This window comes from Eschscholzia californica, unplaced genomic scaffold, assembly GCF_041429995.1.
Source record: "Eschscholzia californica isolate CP2 unplaced genomic scaffold, dmEscCali1.0.p SCAF_6, whole genome shotgun sequence".
Taxonomy (NCBI): Eukaryota; Viridiplantae; Streptophyta; class Magnoliopsida; order Ranunculales; family Papaveraceae; genus Eschscholzia; species Eschscholzia californica.
Window position 1 is genome coordinate 26,024,458 of NW_028238483.1, and position 19,158 is coordinate 26,043,615.

Here is a 19,158-nt window from a genome sequence, read left to right on the forward strand (position 1 = left end):
TTCGAATAGAGGAGAAACGATCGTGTAAACCTTGGAGAAATTCCATGGCACGATCTTGATTCAATCGATCCATCATTGTTTTGCCATGACCACACATACATGGTTCAAAAACAATGAGTGACTGAAGTTCATCCTGAAGAGACTTCAAACTTGTGAAATATGCGGAAACGTCGGATCCATCTTGTCGTAAAGATGTAATAGCACGTTTGAGTTGAAAAATCTTTGGGGCATTGGTTTGATAAAACCGTTCATGTAAGTTTTGCCATATTTCTGCAGCGTTGTCATCGTAAAGAATCGATTGACGGATGTCCGGTTCTACGGAGTTCAATAGCCAACTAGTAACAAGGTCGTTACAACGATTCCATGAATTGAGATCGTTTGGAGAAGTTGGACGTGGGAGAGAACCATCGACAAAAGCAAACTTGTCTTTGGCACGTAAAGCCATCTTCATGGCACGAGACCAAGAAGGATAATTGTCTCCCGATAGAAGGGGTGTGATCAAGATTGTTGTTGGCGATTCCGAATGGTGAACATCAAACAAAGGAGATGATTGAGCACCATTGGTAGGGATAGAACCAGAGGGATTGGAACCCGAGAGATCAGTTGAGGAAGCCATTAGTACTAAAAAAAAAAAACCGAATATGCTCTGTTACCATAAGAAGACTCAACCGAGTCTGTGTGTGAAGTGAAGATCGAGAAGGAGAGAGAGGGATGAACCGAACAGGATGAGTGAAGAAGAGATATTGAAAATGATTTCTATGTATTCATTTAGGTTGTTATACAAGTATATATAGGTTAGTGTATGATAAGATATTAAGAAGATACAATCTAGAATAATCTTAACAACTAGAGTTTGTTAGTTGACTAAGTACATGAGGGTGTTGGTGAGTGTTGACACACCCAAGTGGTCGGGTGTGTTTGTGTATACATCTATATAACAAAACAGAGTGGGGTTGTGCTGACTGGGACAAAATAAATGCTCCTTGATGGTGAGTTGGATGCTGATTTGGACAATCACTTTGATCCTTTTTTTAAATCTGGGTCGTTCAGACTTATCTAACATATGGTACCCACGATCATAGCCCTTGGATCGTACTTGACTTAGGTCATTAAAACGGTCAAACCATCCATCCGTATCCCTTCTCTTTTCCTCTACCAAACGTCATAACCCTCTTTCAAAGAAAAAAACGTCGGAACCCTTGCATTTCCCCTTTCCCTCTCACAACTTTATTCTTCTCTCTCTGCAACACACTTTATGTAATCGCTCATCCTCATCTTCAGTCGTCCTCTCTCCATTCTCTCTCATGTCTAGCCAACATTAAAGGTAAGATTGTTGTGTTTGTTGTTTCTCCCAGATTGGATTTTTGACTTTCCTTTATTAATCAAGTCTCACATTTTATTCTTTATGAAAACATCTTTGGATTCTTTGAAACTAATCACAAATTTTTGGTTTTTAGGATTTCTTCGCCTTTTTGTTCAGTTCATAACAACAGAGGTTACATTACCTCTATGGGGTTTTAGGATTTTCAACAATCCAAGATAAATCTCTGAGTCAGAATAATCTAAGGTAAGTCTATCTCTCTCTCTCTACGACTGTTTCTTTGTTTGTTTTGATAAACTATGCATTATCATTTTGCTTTTCTGATTTGGTAATCTTTTATGTTTCATAGAAGCAGAATTTCATAATGATTTGTTAATAGGCACCCTTAAGAACAAGAAATTGAAAGATTGGGGTAATGCTTTTTTTCTTTTTCTTTCTTCATTAGTTAACTCAGGGTTGTTAGGAGCAAAGCTTATGTGATTTTAAATATGATGATTGGTGTTTTAGGGTTTAATAAAAATTCTTTATGAACATCTCACCATTGAGCTCTAAGTGTTTAGGGTTTGCATGGAACTCGAAGTATTATGACACAACTACCTAGAATAAAAATTCTTCATGGACATCTCAACATTGAACTTGAAGTGTTAAGGGCTTATATTTAACTCAAACCGTTTTTTTAAAGGTATTTAACTCAAACCGTTAAGAAAGTGCGTAGTGACAAATTCTTTACGAACATCATAATATTGAACCCAGTTTTTAGTGTTTAGGGTTCTTCTCGAAAAAGACATTAAACTTAAAGTGCCTACCATTCAGTTCTGTTAAATCAGATTTCAAAGTTGCCAACTTTGACTGAGCAAGGAAAAATTAATTTTGATTATTTTCTGAATTTACGACACAACTTCGTGTGTATTAGTCCGGCGTGTTTATGAATGTGATTACAATACAAGTTACCATAGCCATTTTTTAGATATTGACAAATCCAAATGATAGCTAACGTTACCAGGTATTCATTTTCATTATGCCCTTTAAATTCTTTCAGTTATACTTGTGAGAGACTGGTGTTAGATGGTTGCCTTCCGAGAGGCTATCAGTTTACCAAACATTGAAGACCAATGAATTTATCTACTATCAGTTTATCAAATGAGATTATGTGCTAAGTAGATACGTCAAATCTCCGTTTCTGAGTCCACTGCCCTTTTCTTTTTCATTTTTCTTCTTTTGTTTCCATTTCCAATGTGAGATTGCCACAAAATCAGTGCAGTTGTATCAGGCTTTTCGACTTTAACTTATGCATAAGTAAAATAGCTCTTGAAGTAGAAGGAATGAGGAGATGGATGTATAACAGAAACGAACAATGTAATCATCTTATTGCAAACGTTAAGAGAGTAGGCAGTTGAGGTAGGAATCTTCAAAAAAAATTGTTTGGTATGATATTTCTGTACTTAACCTACTATGGAATTAAGCTATTTGTAAAATCTGCATATAGTAAGTTGTTTGGTGTAATATTTTAGTACCCAGCTTCTTATAGCATGGATGACCTTTCTACTGCGGAGTTCAATTATTTGTATTATTTGTATCTCGATGCAAAGTAATAGTTTTCCCTCTTTCTATGTAGATTTCAAGTAAATTCCAACTTGCTGAATTTCCTTCAGAGAAGAAGAAAATAGGTTTGTTTCTCCACAACTGACTATAGCCAAAAATAATTTGCTAACTTGATGGAAATTTATTGGTAGGGTTGCTTGCACAAAATTTATGTCTTTTATTTTTTAAGTTCCATTTTCTCTATCTTAGGTGCTTGATTACATAACTTATTTGATTTGGGTTTAATACATCAGATATAAGGGTATTCTTTTAAGGGATTTTTAAAGTGATTTTGCTGGATTCTTTTGTTGATGAGTAGTTAATATGGTATTCTACTTCTTCTCAACTTGGTGTGATTTCTGAAATTGAATTTGTGCAGGTTACTCCTATTATAAATTTACAGCATTGAGTGTCTCTTTAGTTGGATTGATTTCTTCAGATTGAACTCTCTGTAAGTAATTGATCTTAGTTTTTTTCTCTAATAATTGCGCTCACAAATTTGGGTTCTTTTTAGGTTTGTTTGCAAGAGCTTAAAATCGAGAGCTTCATTTGTATGTCTAGCCATCTAATTTAGAAAGATTGAAGTTTGGTGTAATGAAATAGGGACGATGAACTGTCATTGCCTCAGGCATTTCTCTTTTTTTTTTAGGGCATCAACTCTTATAGAATCATGGGTTACTTTTATATTATCATGACCAGGCATCATGTGTGAGATCTGTTTAGTTTCTAGAAGAACTCATCTGATACCCTATATAACCAACCAACAGATGGGTTTACTGGATTTGAGTTTATGTTTCTTTTACTATTCTTACTTCCCCAAATACCCATAAGGTGAAGTTGTGAAACCATGAATCTCTTTCTCATATTTGGTCATTAATACATAGAAAGGAAAACTTAACTTCTATGAATCATTAAGTAGAAGTAGATGACTTAGTCTTTCTTTTTCAAGACAAAATAGAGATGCAGTTTGATTCGAAGCGAGCTATCAAAAAGAAAAAGTTAGAAATGAAATAAAAAAACTCGGGCATAGTAATACCAAACCAGGATTTGGTCTCCGGATATTATCCTCTGCATTACTTGAAGATCAACATGATGCAAAATAAATGTACTAATTCTTTTCGTTTTTATTTTTGCAGATCACTTTCTTCTACTAGATCTTTCGTTGGAGAACATGAAAAATGGTTACAAGTTTCCATACCGTGAAGGAGGATTCAATTTGATAAAATTAATGATGAAAAAGATTGATGTTCTGTTCTTTAAAATAATTACTTTCTTCCAACTTCAAAGAATATTTATGCGGAAAAATTCTTCAAACTGCGAAAGCTGTGTGCCTTAACTCTCTCTCTCTCTCTCTCTCTACAGTACCATAAGCGTTAATGGCCAATCAAAATTTGCAAATATACTGCATACGAATGAGCTTGGAAGATGACTAAAGGTACTCGTAGCTCAATTCAATTTTACACCTTTTCTTCGAGAAGTTATTCAGGATTTTATTGGGGAATCTAAGACATTGTTCTATTCATTTGAACAGGAAGAAGACATGCAAATACCCGATAGTTCACTTCATCCGAAGGCTATAATTACCAATCGTCTTCGGCATCTTAGCATTATAAGTTTTGTTCGCTTTGTTTGGAAAAAAATCACAAGTAACATGGTATTATTTGTTGCACTATGCGATTTTTGTTCAACACATCTTTCTAATGCAGGTTTTGCATTACAAATATGACACTTTTGGTCTCCATCCAGGAGCTTACTTACATTTTTAGTTTTGAAATATTTTGTTATATATGTAAATTTTGTCTCACTCTTACCATTACTTTCATTTATAAGTTATCTCACTCTTATTCTTACTTTTATTTATAAAATGTTTCTTTTAATAGACTTTTATCTAGCGCAACTTGTAGATCTCTGCTGCTTTTCTTTATACTACTATTTTTTTTTGTTAAAAGTTTATAATACTAATCTGAAAGTTCACCGTTGGGTTATAAAAGTTTGGAAGAATTTGAGATTCAATAGAGGGAGATATGTAATTATGATCCTTCTGAATTAGTTAATGAGATTATGTCTTTCAGAACAAGAAGAATATATCTAAAAATGTGGAAAATGTGAAAGATATTTAAAGAGTTACAAGAAAAGATTTCAAAAGTATTTCTACTTAAGTAAGAAATGAATAATATTTGCACATGAATAAAACAAAGAATGAATCATGTTCAAGGAAAAATTAAGTATGTAAATGGTGAGGACTTGGTAAGAGGGTTATATGGGTCACTTTTTGTTATCATTGATAAGACGTTGCCATCGTAGATAAAAAAAAATATACGAAGAAAAGAGAAAAAATGTGATTCACTAATAAAACCTAATGGTGTGCAGGTATTATATCTTGCAACAATTAACAAACAAGAGTAACATCTACAGTTTCGGGGCCATCCTTCTCGAGTTTATTTTTGGTCAAGAAACTATATCTTGTGAAAGCGTTGATATTAACTATCAGTACTTGTGTGTCTATAATTCACAATGAAGTATTGTTGATTGATGAAACTAGACAGACTTGCACAAATCAAGAATTATATACAATAATTTCGAATTAACTTAAAAGTATTAAACAGGTTTCAAATCGTATTGAAGGGTGTATTGTGCTAGACCTTCGCACTTGCTTATTACGTAATTTATCAGATAAGTTTTTTCGTGCCGAAGGCACGGGTAATACCTAGTGTGTATACGTTAATAGGTTTTAATACCACCCACACACTATATTATTGGTGGTCCCCAAGGCCGGCTAAATAAATTTATTTCTACCTTGTAGAGTTTTCAAAAGGTATTGGCAGTGATCGAGTGGTCGTTGCGCGACCGACTCACATAGTACGGAGCTACAGTATGGCTGAGCTTCCGTGCCGGGGGACTCAAAGGATTGTCCAATGTTTTCCATCAAAAATGGGTTCAGACACACTATGAATGAAAGACATTATTAGTAGATGAGAAAATACATACCAAAACAACCTCTGCTCCCATCTATATATTAAATAATCGGACAGATCCGGGATTTGATGGATTTGCCAAAAATATAATCAGATCACAAATATTTTTGTTGAAGTGTCGAATCTAGGAATACGCGTAATGTCTTATTATATGTATGATAAAAGTGACAAAAGACCCAAGTGACTAGGTCTATAGTGTTTAATTGAATTACCACAAGAACTCCCACATAATTTGGTTAAGGAGGCGCTTTTAGTAATACGCGTGATGTCTGTAGAACTTCCGTTAGTTCGGCCTACCGTTGTGTTTAAAGAGAAACCCAGAGTTCATTCAGCTTCACACCTTTTTCGGCAGTGGAAAGTTCTATAGGCACCACTAATATACAGCCCAACCCTAGCAAGCTATAGTAGTGGAATTCATTAGGCACCCCCAGTATGGCTACAGATGATTACACGTCACATATATTGTATCAAAAAGGATGATACAGATGTTTGTTTAACATAATCTATTAACTTGTAGTAGTAAAAATATTTACAACTGCAATAACAGTAATAGTCTGTACTCTCGTTCTTTCTATCCTTCATCGATCATTTGTCTGACTCATCTGAGTGAAATATGTTTCTGTTTTTGTAAGATCTTACAAAAATTCAAAATACTTGGTTTATCGTAAATTTGGATTCATTAATTAGTCTTTAATTTTGATAGTCCCCACAGTCTTATAAAAAATCTTGTTGATCCCTTTCACATGCCATCACATTTTATTTATTATGCCAAATCAAACGTGGCAACTAAATAGATTCACATTCAAATCAAAATGATCCCAACTAATCTTAATTAACTTTTTATACAATAGTCAGACACGCAACCAAACATTTTTGTTAATGCTGAAACTTCAATCTCTAATATTTTAGTTTTATCAGTCATCTTACAATATTCTCCTGCCATTTGTATTTTGTAGTTTTATGTTAAACAAATGTCTAATCACAAAGCATTAACTAAAGCAAGTCTGCAATCTAATTATTCCAATTTCTACTTCTTAAAATATTTGTCAATTAAGGTATGCTCGTTGTCACTTTTAATATATACAATATACAATTGGTTCTCCATCTCTAGAAGAAAATTGTTGCACGTTATAAACTCCAAACTTTTCGTACAATGGGGAAACAGTTATCATACTTTTACAAAAGAAAATACTTTTTTCGAGAGTTTCATATAAAACCTTATTGAGAAAATGATTTAACATCAGATGAGTCACGTACTTTCATTAACTATTATTTTTTTAGATGTATTGATTCTATATTATTTATAGTAGGTTTGCATCGCGTCATACGAACGCGACAGATATCTCTTGGCTAATGCCGGCAGGTTACATTGTTTCTAATCTACACCAAAAGAAGAAGATGAAGACGATAATGGTTCATTTTTTATCGGAAAGAAGAAGAAACATAATTTAAACAAAAAAACTAAATTGTTAGATATATATCAGTTTGAAAAAATTTAAAAGGGAGAGAAATAAGGACAAAATTTGTGGGTTGTATGAGAAATACGGGAAGTAGTATTTCAAATAGATTCACTGATGCTAATGTCCTTCTGTTTTAAGTTGATTTACATGAGAAATTTTTTGTATTAGTCGTTGGATGTAATCTTTATCGAACTCTTAATAAAAATAGACAACCAAATTTGTCTCTTCCATAATCGACTGAGTTAGATTTTGAGTTCAACTATAAACAAGGCTCAGTATCTTTTTTTTTTGAAGTATAAGCAAAGCTCAACATGATTGTAGCAACTCTTTTTGAGAGAAGTTCTAATTTGTGTACTCAAAAAAAAATTGCGGGAAGAATTCCACCAATTAATTTATGAAGTGGGCCCAAAGCAGCTCAGCTTGTGTGTTGGTCTGCCAATGAATCCCCAAACTTTGGCCCTTTAAAGAAAAGCCCTTTTGACAACCTACCAACCATGCATACTAGTTGCATAGAATCATGGGAAGCACTAACTTCTCCATATGCAAACTCTTAAGCACACACATAGATATTCACATGCCTACATGTGCCATTTAGGCCCTTTTTCAACCCATCAACATGTGCTTACTTTCCTCACTTGTCCCTTACTAATTCTCATCCTCCAACCCCTTCCATACCCTTTTACACTTTTTTTTTGACATGGCCTCTTCTTTTATGTATACAATTTTATGGTATTGTGTTTGTAATGACAAAGAAGAGATTTTTTAATTTAAAATGAGTTCATTTAGTATGTCAAATAGATCGTGTCAATGCTTGTTTCTCTTTCAAAATGGGTCATTCGCAGAAATATAAAGATTGGCAATCTCATTATGACATCAGACATCTAGAGAATTTATTGGTTCGGTTTAAACTAGCCTAACTCATCCGTCAAAACTGATAATGAATGAAACTAGTTGTGGCGTGAACCCATTCTACGAATAAACTGCAGAGTCATTATACGAATAAGTCTAAACTGTGTAAACTTAAGAATCCATATTATGGAAAATTTCTATGGTTGAATAAATTTTTTCCGTTTTTTTATAATAAGAAAAACAACCAAATCAGGGACGGAACTAGGAGTACAAGTTAAGGGGGGTCCAACCAAAAACCTTATAAAAATTTAAAAACCTAAGCCTACCAGTGCTCGTACCCGGGTTTCTCACGTACACAACTCCCACCTCTACCATCTCACCCACACTACATATATGTTATGAGTATGACTTTGAACTTTATTTATGCTATAAACTAGAGAGCAATCAACATTTCTAAATTAATCTCCAGCAAGTCAAGGGGGGCCATGACCCCCTTTGGCCTGCATGTAGATCCGTCCCTGAACCAAATAATAAAGGTTGTTGATCCGAATAAAAGGTTGACAAGTGTGAAAGCTGTCATATGAATAATGAATTGAAGCTAGAAACTAATAAAAAAATTATGCTTAATTTATTAGTTTCTTATTTGTATCATGTTGCCCATAAACAAAATTTATAACAAACGGGCACATAAGCAATAATATATTATTGCAGCTAATCAAATTGATTAGAGACAACTTATTAAAGGCTCTTACTGTCTTACCATGCTCTCGAATACGAGAAATAAAAATAAAATAAAATCTTTTAGGTATATAAAAGACAACTAATCAACGGTAGAGGTAAATTGTCGTTTCCTTTCAATAGAACTCACATTCTTCTATACAAGATTTCATTTGCCCATCCATACAATGTGACTATTTTTAGTGGCTGCCCACCTTCCTTTAGTTAAAAAAAAGGCACCTAGGTAGAAAGATTGATGCATTTCATCAAAAAAAGAAAAGATCAATGCAAGAAAGAAATATGGGAACCAATAATATATTTTTGAAAGCTGCAAAAAAATCCTATCTAAAAAGATGTCATATATTTACTTTGTAAATGATACCTCACTCAAATCAATTAGTTGTAGGGTGTCTGTTAAGGTGTCTCGTTCTTTTGCGTTTAGTCTAATTCTCTCTCGATATTTTTTGTGGTCCGGAATGAACAGTCTTAAGCTTAGTCTAATTCTCTCTTGACACATTTTGTGGGTCGGAATGAACAGTCTGAAGCTCACAATTTGACTCAATCCGAAATCCACGGATTAAGATAGTCTGGAGACACTCAGACTACCTTTAATTTATGTTGCAACCCTAGCATGGATTAAGTCTGAGTCCTTACGGACTGTCCCAATTTGTGAGAGGCGAAGAAAAATAGGCATATGAGTAAATAGAAGGGACCCCTATAAAAGCACCCTTAGGTATAGGATTCTAAATTTCTACAAACATATCAATAAAGAGAACCAAGAAAGGACATCTCTGTTGGCACCGTCATAGCTGCCCTCATCTACCTTCTGTCGGGCCGTCCACCACTTTCTTTTTTTCCTTTTCTTTAAAGAAAAAAAAAAAATGAAAAAGAAAAGAAAAGTATTTTCTTTCGGTACCTCACTTCTTGGAATCTCATTTCCTTTCATTTGATTCACATTTGAACCACATTTACATTTCATTTCACAAAGGCATTTGGTTTGCCATTTATGTAAACCGAATCTATCATTCTAATTCCTCCTCTCTCTCAAACACACATTTCTCTTTCTCTCTCCATCGTTTGCTATCAAATCTTCTTGGGCAACAAACCCAAAGGAGAAATACAACTGCATCATCTTCTCTCTTTCTCTCTCTAGAGAAAAGGTAATCTCGTTTATTTTCATAATCTTCTTCTCTTTCTTATTCTCGATTTCGTCTATTTTTGTTCCGATTGTAAGGAAACGATTGATTGATTTTGATATAACCGCCGTGGTTTGATAAGCTAGTCTGAGTTATTTGATTACTAGATCTATGTTTCATCTCTTATAGTACTTAATTTTTCATCTCGTCGTAGATATTTGTTTAGTGATGATCGGATTTTAATTCCTATATCTCGTTGCTTGATCTACTACTTTTCATGATAAGTTGAACCGATCATTGATTTATTCACTCAGTATCTCTTAATTTCTACTTCTGTTGATTTAGATCTACATAAATTGATTGTTTGATCAATTATTGCATCTAGAAACGATCGATTTTGGATGATTATGGTGCATATGTGGATCTTTATTGATCTATTTTCATCTAGTATCATCTTTTAGCTAAATACGGTCACTTCTATGGATCAGAGACTTCTTTAGAAGACAATTTTAGTTGTTCCGAATAGAAAAGAAAAGGTCAATTTGAGTTGTTACAGTTTCAGAGAGCTCAAATTAGATGAATATTTCTAGATATCTTACCTTAATCTTTAAAGATTGCACCTTTGCTTATTTTAGTCGAAAATCTATTTAAAATACTAATAGTAGAATGTTTTTTCTTAGTCTAAGAGTCTTCAGTAATTAATTTCTCTTTTCTATTTTTCCAAGGTCAGATGTTGTTTTTGTAATATTAAAATTTCAACAAGCGATTTAAGTTTTGTTCCCAAAAGAAAGTAAATTCTACAAGCATCGGTTTTGGATTTTGAGTTCTTGTTCAAACATTGTTTTTTTTTATCAAATCTTGTCGACAGTGTAGTTTAGGTTCTTAAACCATTTTTAGAACCTATTACACCAAATGCATAGTGTTGAGTTCTGATTAGACTTGATATTTGTTATGAACGCTAGATTTGTTATTTGAAATATCTATAAAACCTCATTTGTATTTTCTGCCAGATCAAATTGTATCTCTGGATCTGCATCTTATTTACATGAATGTTATTTCACCACGTATCTGCAGTAGTTTATGTAAATGTCTAACATGATTTACTTACCTCCATAATGATTTTGGTTCTTTCCACTTTGTTACCAAATTGACATTGCACCCATCTTTTATGTGTTCATATTGTCAAATTTCGTACTAATAAAAATGATAATCCTGTAAAGGAATTTCTTTCCTAGTTCAATGTAAGGGTATTAATAATAGCTGCCACTTGTATCAAATTCCACAATTTAAAATAAAACGTTGTCTCTCTTTCTTCTCTGAATAGCTGGTTTGATTTGTTGGTTTATGGTTCACGATTGCAGTAAATTATGGCAGACTCCGAGGATATCCAACCCCTTGTTTGTGACAATGGAACTGGAATGGTCAAGGTAAAAAATCATATCCAAGCAACGTGTTTGAAATCTTCTTCAGGAGAAAGATATCTATCTGTTTATCCTTTGTACTTATATTCTTCTGATTGACAGGCTGGATTCGCGGGAGATGATGCTCCAAGAGCTGTATTCCCTAGCATTGTTGGTAGGCCCAGACACACTGGTGTCATGGTTGGTATGGGACAAAAAGATGCATACGTTGGTGATGAGGCCCAATCTAAGAGAGGTATTCTTACCTTGAAATACCCAATTGAGCACGGAATTGTGAGCAACTGGGATGATATGGAGAAGATCTGGCATCACACCTTTTACAACGAGCTTCGTGTTGCTCCAGAAGAGCACCCTGTTCTCCTTACTGAAGCCCCCCTTAACCCTAAAGCCAACAGGGAGAAGATGACCCAAATCATGTTTGAGACTTTTAATGTCCCTGCCATGTATGTTGCCATTCAAGCTGTGCTTTCCCTTTACGCCAGTGGACGTACTACAGGTTGGTACAGAAAGAAACATTTTGTGTTATTTATTGTTCAACAAGCTTATTCATGCATGACTTATATCTAACTCTCCGTGAACTTCTTCCTTAGGTATTGTGCTCGATTCTGGTGATGGTGTCAGCCACACTGTTCCCATCTACGAAGGTTATGCACTCCCCCATGCTATCCTCCGTCTCGACCTTGCTGGACGAGATTTAACCGATGCTTTAATGAAGATCCTGACTGAAAGAGGGTACATGTTCACCACAACTGCCGAACGGGAAATTGTCCGTGACATAAAGGAGAAGCTCGCCTACGTGGCACTCGACTACGAACAGGAGCTTGAAACTGCAAAGAGCAGCTCATCAATTGAGAAGAACTACGAGCTTCCCGATGGTCAGGTGATCACAATTGGAGCAGAAAGGTTCCGTTGCCCAGAAGTCCTCTTCCAGCCTTCACAGATCGGAATGGAAGCAGCTGGAATTCACGAGACTACTTACAACTCTATCATGAAGTGTGATGTCGATATCAGAAAGGACTTGTACGGAAACATCGTGCTCAGTGGTGGATCAACCATGTTCCCTGGCATTGCTGATCGTATGAGCAAAGAGATCACTGCTCTTGCCCCAAGCAGCATGAAGATTAAAGTGGTTGCACCACCAGAGAGGAAGTACAGTGTCTGGATCGGAGGTTCCATCTTGGCTTCTCTCAGTACCTTCCAGCAGGTAAGAAAAAGTTGTATTTACTCATTTTTGTTGTTCATTTCTTTTCTTGCATTCATATTCTTGATTCTGATTACGTATTTTTTACTACTTTATAGATGTGGATATCGAAAGGGGAATACGACGAGTCAGGTCCATCCATCGTTCACAGGAAGTGTTTCTAGGTTTTCTCTGGCTTATTCTGGTTTTGGACTATTGTGGTTTTAAGTTTTATGGTAAGAGAGATGTGTTTGAGGAATTATCAGAGTTTGGTTATGGTTGATTTATTTGTTTGAGTTTTTTTCTTCTTTTCTCTTCAAATTATTATTTTTTTGCTATCTATAAATATTTTGTGAAATAATTAAGATAATAATAGTTTGTATTTGTACTCAAATTTGTAGGGTGAATATCTGATTCAATATTTTCTGGGTATTATTTTGTTTATTTGCTCTTTACTTTTTTTCTTGTAATTATGTGTTGATTGCATTTGAAGAAGAATGTTGGAACATGATGATGATTTTGCAAATGATTTTCACCGGTTTGATTGCTCTTTACTTAAGATCCTCACCAATGCCGATAGAGACCCTTGATCGAATTCGGGATTAAGTCGGTAAAACATTAAACGCACTTCTATCCCCACATATTTCGGGATTAAGGTAACAACCCTACAAACATGGACCTTTTTTTTTTCGTTTTTTGAAATCCCATTTGGTGCTATGCTAGAGCAAGACTTAGGTGGCGCCTAGGACAATCATACCCATCCTTTAGTTGGTTTCAACCTCCCTATTGACTTGGTACGGGTTGATCTATTAGGATTTTGGTCTTTTCTTCACTTATCGATCTTAGTCAACTGATGACAATTTTTCGGATCATCATGTCTTCCGAGCTTGCCCCCTATGTTCATTAGACTTTGCTATATGGTTCTCGAAATGTGTCAAGTTCGTATTGGAGGTACCATTGGCACCTAAGTCCAACTTCATTCTCACCTCAATCTCCCACTCTCTCCTCAAACTCTATCCCCCACCCATCCATCCTCAATCTCTATATTCTGGGAAATGTCCCTTTTCCCCGAAACATCGATAGATATTTTAAAGAAAGAGAGAACAAAAAGAGACAAAAGAAAAGAAAGAGACTGATCCATTTTGCAAGTTCGTTATTAAGGGCAGTTCCTACAACATATCAGACTAATGACATATACAATACTTGAATTCTCGATGTAGATGTTTCATAATTGGTTCTCATCCTTGAATGATGATCCTTCAGAGGGTACGAGTGTAATAGGAGCATCCGTTGACAAAAGACTCACTCTAAGATGATCATCTCATGGCTATTGAGAAAGAATCAAATCAGATGGTTCTATTTCTCAATCTTTCTGACTTGCTCCTACGGAACCAAGGTCGAAAAGATTGAATAATTCTGTCATTCAATATAGAAAATTAATGGTGGTGGTGATGGTTGGAGGTGGCAGTGGCAGGTGGTGTTGGAGATGACGGTGATAGTGAAGACGAAGATTAAAACATAAATATGTTGATTTTTGGACTCGAGACTAGGTTGACCACTAAGGCAATTGGGGCAAAAGTCTGTATGCCCTAATCAAAACTCTTTTCCCCAGAGCACCAGAGATGTTAGAAGGTCATTTCAATTATAAGAGCATCTCCAATGGGATACTCTAACAAAAATTCTAAAGTCCTAGTTGTTAGGTGTGAGTTAAAATTCTCTTTCCTAAGTGTCAAAATAGAGTCACTCTAAACTTTTTTTTGTCTCCAATAGAGATCGCTAAAACATTTCTACTTAATACACATGTCACTCTTAAATTCAATAGAAAAAAGTAGTTAAAAAGTAAAATTCGTTAAAATTTTAGAGTGGCACTTAAAGAATTTCAAGAAGACACTAATTTTAGAGTGCCTCTCTTGAGAGTCTTTATATTTAATGTTCCACATCACCATATGGTGTCAAAATTTCGGCCTCAGCCGGAAGGGTCCAACCTCAGTCGGTTAGGGCACAACCTCAACCGACCTCTTTAGCCGACCCAAGGTTTATGGTCGGTTGAAGGTCCTCAACGGTCATGTTGGGGGATCATGTCTACCGTTGGGTTGTCTCTAACGGCTAGATCTTCTTCAATTTTTTTTTGAAATGTATAATTACTTTTAATTTTTTTTAACTTTAATTAGTTTTAATTTTTTAATACTCTAACAAAAACTTACACATTAATAATTAATATAATAGTAAAACCAAATTAATAATTAAAATACATCCCACCAACGTATCGATTCTTGAATAATTCCCAACCTTGGAAAAAAATATTATTTCGAAAATAGTTCAAACATGTGTTTCGTATATACACAAAATCATACACGTTTTTCGCAACCCACAAAAGCCCACACAAGCGTTTCCCACATGCACAAATTTTAGGACTAAGAGAGGTTGGGGTTGGAGTTGATTTTTTGAGGCTGAGATGAGGCTGAAAATTTTGAGTGAAAAAGTGTTTTTTTCGGCCTAAAACAGGTTGGGGTAGGGGTGGGAATTGGTCCGGACGGGCGAGAAACAAACACTAACTCAACCGGTCCGAGAAGAACGGGCACAAGTCCTAAGTGTCCACTCTGATATCCGGACAAAACGGAGGGACATTTCGCATTTTTCTCCAACAATGTGCCGGTCCGTGACCGTTTTGATATACGGGAAAACCGGGTCGGTCGGGCACTGATCACTAATGAACAAATAAAGAAATTTTATTCGAAATTAAAATAGTTTACTAGCTAAATATAACTTTCTAAACTCTCACTTTACAATTCTAAAAAGTAATAGAATACAAAATTAAGAGATAATCGTTGGGATTTCTCATGGATTACGATCGGTTATATTCTTCTTCTCATTAATTACGATTGGTGTATTGTGGATTCTAGAGTTAGTGATGAGATATTGAGATTTTGGAGGAGAAAGAGACTAGAGAAGTAGAGGAGCGAAGACAAGATTAAGAAAAGTGATTTCTACGGTTATATATTTTTACTCTTGAAATCAAACAGACGAGTATGGACGGGTTCGGTTGGCGGACTATATAAGCGGACAGACTTGGTCGGATCATCGGGTAAGGACATATGCCCACGTCCGTCCGCTTAAGCTCTTTCGGTCGGGCGGGTACGGACCGATTCGGGCATCAGACGGTCACAGAACCTTCGGAAGCCGACGGTCGTAGGCGGGTTCCGTGTTTCCGGGCCAAAATCCCACCCATGGCTTGGAGTTGCTTTAAGTTTTGGAGTTTGAGTGTCCCATTGGAAATTCTGTGAGGAATTATCATTTCATTTACATTTCACTTAATTAGGATTGCATTTCATTTATGTGGATGAGGTTTGGTTTTTTTTTTTTTTTTTTTTTTTTTTTAAATGTAAACCACATCCGTCCTTCTCTTTCTCCTCTCTAAATTATTTTCTCTAGCTTGCTTCCCTCTCCTTCGGTCCAAACCCAAGGAGAAAGAAAGTGCGCCTCTCTCTCTCTCTCTCTCTAGGAAAAGGTAAGATTTTCATCTGTTCTTTTTTCAGTCGTTTCTCCCTCTAGATTGACATATCTTCTGATCTTTCTAGATCTCTTATTTTTTTTGTGTTTAACACTTGATTCATCTGAACTCATTCTAGCTTCTTGCATCTGAATAAATCTCAAGTTGATTCGTTCAACGTAACAAGTTTGATTCATTCAACTTAACCGATCTGTTTGTCAGGACTATTATCTCACAGATCTAGGGTTTCAATCTTGTATTTGCTCTCTTCTGGTATGAGTATGGAGATGATTGAGTTAAATTCCTGCATTTTTCTGTTTAGATCTATTACCAAGTCAATTTAGATGGACTATTCTGTCTTTTTTATAGCTTGCTAGATCTACCTTTCTACTAATATTTATAGTCCGTGATTGAGATCTCGAAATGAGACATCATGATTGTTGTTTCGTCGTTATGCCATTGTTGCATGTATGAATTCAATTGCAATTGATTGTGCTATATTGGTGGAATTTTTGTAAGTGGGGGTGATCATCTAGCTGATTAAGCTTGTCTAAAAGAATGAAAAGCGTCGATCCTTGATCTGTGAATTGGGTATTTTCGCATTTTTTTTTTATTCTTCATACTGTATTGTTGTGGAGCCTGACCTAGATTTGTGTTTGTTGTACATTTGGACCTTTGACATGATTAATAATTGCAACTCGATCAGCCTTTGCAACTCTGCTCACTACACGAAAGAAAATGCAGACTGGTTCTGGCTAAAGTATTGGCCTTGTAACTACTTTTTAAGATCATTCTTGATTCAAGTGTGGTGGTGGTGGGGGGTTAGAGATGATAATCTTTGGACAGATATGATGCAAAATGAAACTAGTAATCCTGGCTTGCTTAATCTGTATCACTTTGGTTAGATGACTTAGATCTCTGTTTATGATTTTCCCCCAAAGCATTTTCTTGATTTTGTTTCATTTTTATTACTTACGGTTTATTTGTTTTGTCGATATGGTTATTTTATGAATTCTTCTTGTGCACACTAAAGATTAACTTTGTAAAGCTTTGTAATTGAATGAAGTTTTAGTAGCACACTTTCTAAGTGACTATTGATTATCAAGTCTAGTTCGTCCCTTCACTGCTGAAGGATTCATTTCGGAGTCGATTAAATTGCTTTCCTTTTTATGTTGTGTGATGCGGGAAACATCCAAGTCACAGCAAATTTCAACATCAATCAGTATGTAGCCTAACATTGTGATTCTGTGCTTGGCAGCTCAACTTGCGATAAATTATGGCTGACGCTGATGACATTCAACCTCTTGTCTGTGACAATGGAACCGGAATGGTTAAGGTGAGAAATTTTTCTAAAAGAAATTCATATCCCATGAGAATTATACCAATAGCTTATATTATCATGTACTTTGTTATTTGACAGGCTGGATTTGCTGGAGATGATGCTCCAAGAGCCGTATTCCCTAGCATTGTTGGTCGACCTAGACACACAGGTGTTATGGTTGGAATGGGACAGAAAGATGCATATGTTGGGGATGAAGCCCAGTCTAAGAGAGGTATTCTTACCTTGAAATACCCAATTGAGCACGGAATCGTGAGCAACTGGGATGATATGGAGAAGATCTGGCATCACACTTTCTACAATGAGCTTCGTGTTGCCCCGGAAGAACACCCTGTTCTCCTTACTGAAGCCCCTTTGAACCCTAAAGCCAACAGGGAGAAGATGACCCAAATCATGTTTGAGACTTTCAATGTCCCAGCCATGTATGTTGCAATTCAAGCTGTGCTCTCCCTTTATGCTAGTGGTCGTACCACAGGTTGGTAGAGATACCTTTTGTGTTATGTATTGTGCAAAAAGCTTGTTCTATTGATGTTTCCAAAACTTACATGTCTATTTGGATGATTTATTCATCAGGTATCGTGTTGGATTCTGGTGATGGTGTCAGCCACACTGTTCCCATCTACGAAGGTTATGCACTCCCCCATGCTATCCTCCGTCTCGACCTTGCCGGACGAGATTTAACCGATGCTTTAATGAAGATCCTGACTGAAAGAGGGTACATGTTCACCACAACTGCCGAACGGGAAATTGTCCGTGACATAAAGGAGAAGCTCGCCTACGTGGCACTCGACTACGAACAGGAGCTTGAAACTGCAAAGAGCAGCTCATCAATTGAGAAGAACTACGAGCTTCCCGATGGTCAGGTGATCACAATTGGAGCAGAAAGGTTCCGTTGCCCAGAAGTCCTCTTCCAGCCTTCACAGATTGGAATGGAAGCAGCTGGAATTCACGAGACTACTTACAACTCTATCATGAAGTGTGATGTCGATATCAGAAAGGACTTGTACGGAAACATCGTGCTCAGTGGTGGATCAACCATGTTCCCTGGCATTGCTGATCGTATGAGCAAAGAGATCACCGCTCTTGCTCCAAGCAGCATGAAGATTAAAGTGGTTGCACCACCAGAGAGGAAGTACAGTGTCTGGATCGGAGGTTCTATATTGGCCTCTCTCAGCACCTTCCAGCAGGTAAATCACCTTGACATATATATAGATTAGTTTTTTGTTGGTTTTGCATATGGATTGATTACTCTTAACAGCCTTCTTCAAACTATGTGAATATTGATAATGTGTTGGTGTTGTGTTAACTTTTTGCAGATGTGGATATCGAAAGGGGAATACGATGAGTCTGGTCCATCGATTGTTCACAGGAAGTGCTTCTAGGTTCACTGGCTATTGTTTTTTTTTGTTCTTGTTTTTGTTTAATGGGGATCTGTTGTTTGTTGTGGTACTATTTTTATGATAAGAGATTTTCAGGTTGTGGGATGGTTGTCTATCAGTCAGGTCTTGGTTTGGTTTGTTGGTAGTATTATTCTTCTTCTTTATCTTTCTCTTCTATCTGGATAATTTAGGGTATGTGTACTTATTATGGAATTTTTTCTTATATCTTAATATGTCATGTTTTTGAAGTTCAAAGAAGATAATTATTGGTTAAATGGTAATGACATGCCTTTTCAGCAAGCTTCTCAAG

General features: G+C 35.9%; 2 protein-coding genes and 1 long non-coding RNA gene across 5 annotated transcripts; all 3 read left to right on the plus strand.

The window, feature by feature from the left end:
* The first annotated feature begins 1,189 nt into the window (after nt 1–1,189).
* Nucleotides 1,190–4,696, plus strand: LOC147532937 (uncharacterized). Of its 2 annotated transcripts, none has more exons than XR_015227845.1 (7): nt 1,190–1,324; nt 1,458–1,571; nt 1,674–1,733; nt 2,937–3,050; nt 3,282–3,353; nt 4,039–4,337; nt 4,434–4,696. It is a non-coding gene; the product is annotated as an uncharacterized LOC147532937 (long non-coding RNA). The 2 variants fall into 2 exon arrangements; XR_015227844.1 differs by having other exon boundaries at nt 2,937–2,988.
* A 4,999-nt stretch (nt 4,697–9,695) lies between these two features.
* Nucleotides 9,696–13,034, plus strand: LOC147532938 (actin-7-like). The gene is made up of 5 exons (XM_086645113.1): nt 9,696–10,063; nt 11,401–11,466; nt 11,563–11,956; nt 12,051–12,664; nt 12,760–13,034. Exons 2-5 carry the CDS (start codon nt 11,407–11,409, stop codon nt 12,823–12,825), a joined length of 1,134 nt encoding a protein of 377 aa, XP_086501239.1. The 5' UTR covers nt 9,696–10,063; nt 11,401–11,406; the 3' UTR covers nt 12,826–13,034.
* A 2,873-nt stretch (nt 13,035–15,907) lies between these two features.
* LOC147532939 (actin-7-like) lies at nt 15,908–19,103 on the plus strand. Of its 2 annotated transcripts, XM_086645116.1 has the most exons (6): nt 15,997–16,148; nt 16,353–16,403; nt 17,389–17,466; nt 17,551–17,944; nt 18,043–18,656; nt 18,786–19,103. In XM_086645116.1, the coding sequence occupies exons 3-6, from the start codon at nt 17,407–17,409 to the stop codon at nt 18,849–18,851; spliced, it is 1,134 nt and encodes a 377-aa protein (XP_086501242.1). In that variant the 5' UTR covers nt 15,997–16,148; nt 16,353–16,403; nt 17,389–17,406; the 3' UTR covers nt 18,852–19,103. The 2 variants fall into 2 exon arrangements, with proteins under 2 accessions (XP_086501241.1, XP_086501242.1); XM_086645115.1 differs by lacking the exon at nt 16,353–16,403 and having other exon boundaries at nt 15,908–16,148.
* Nucleotides 19,104–19,158: the final 55 nt, after the last annotated feature.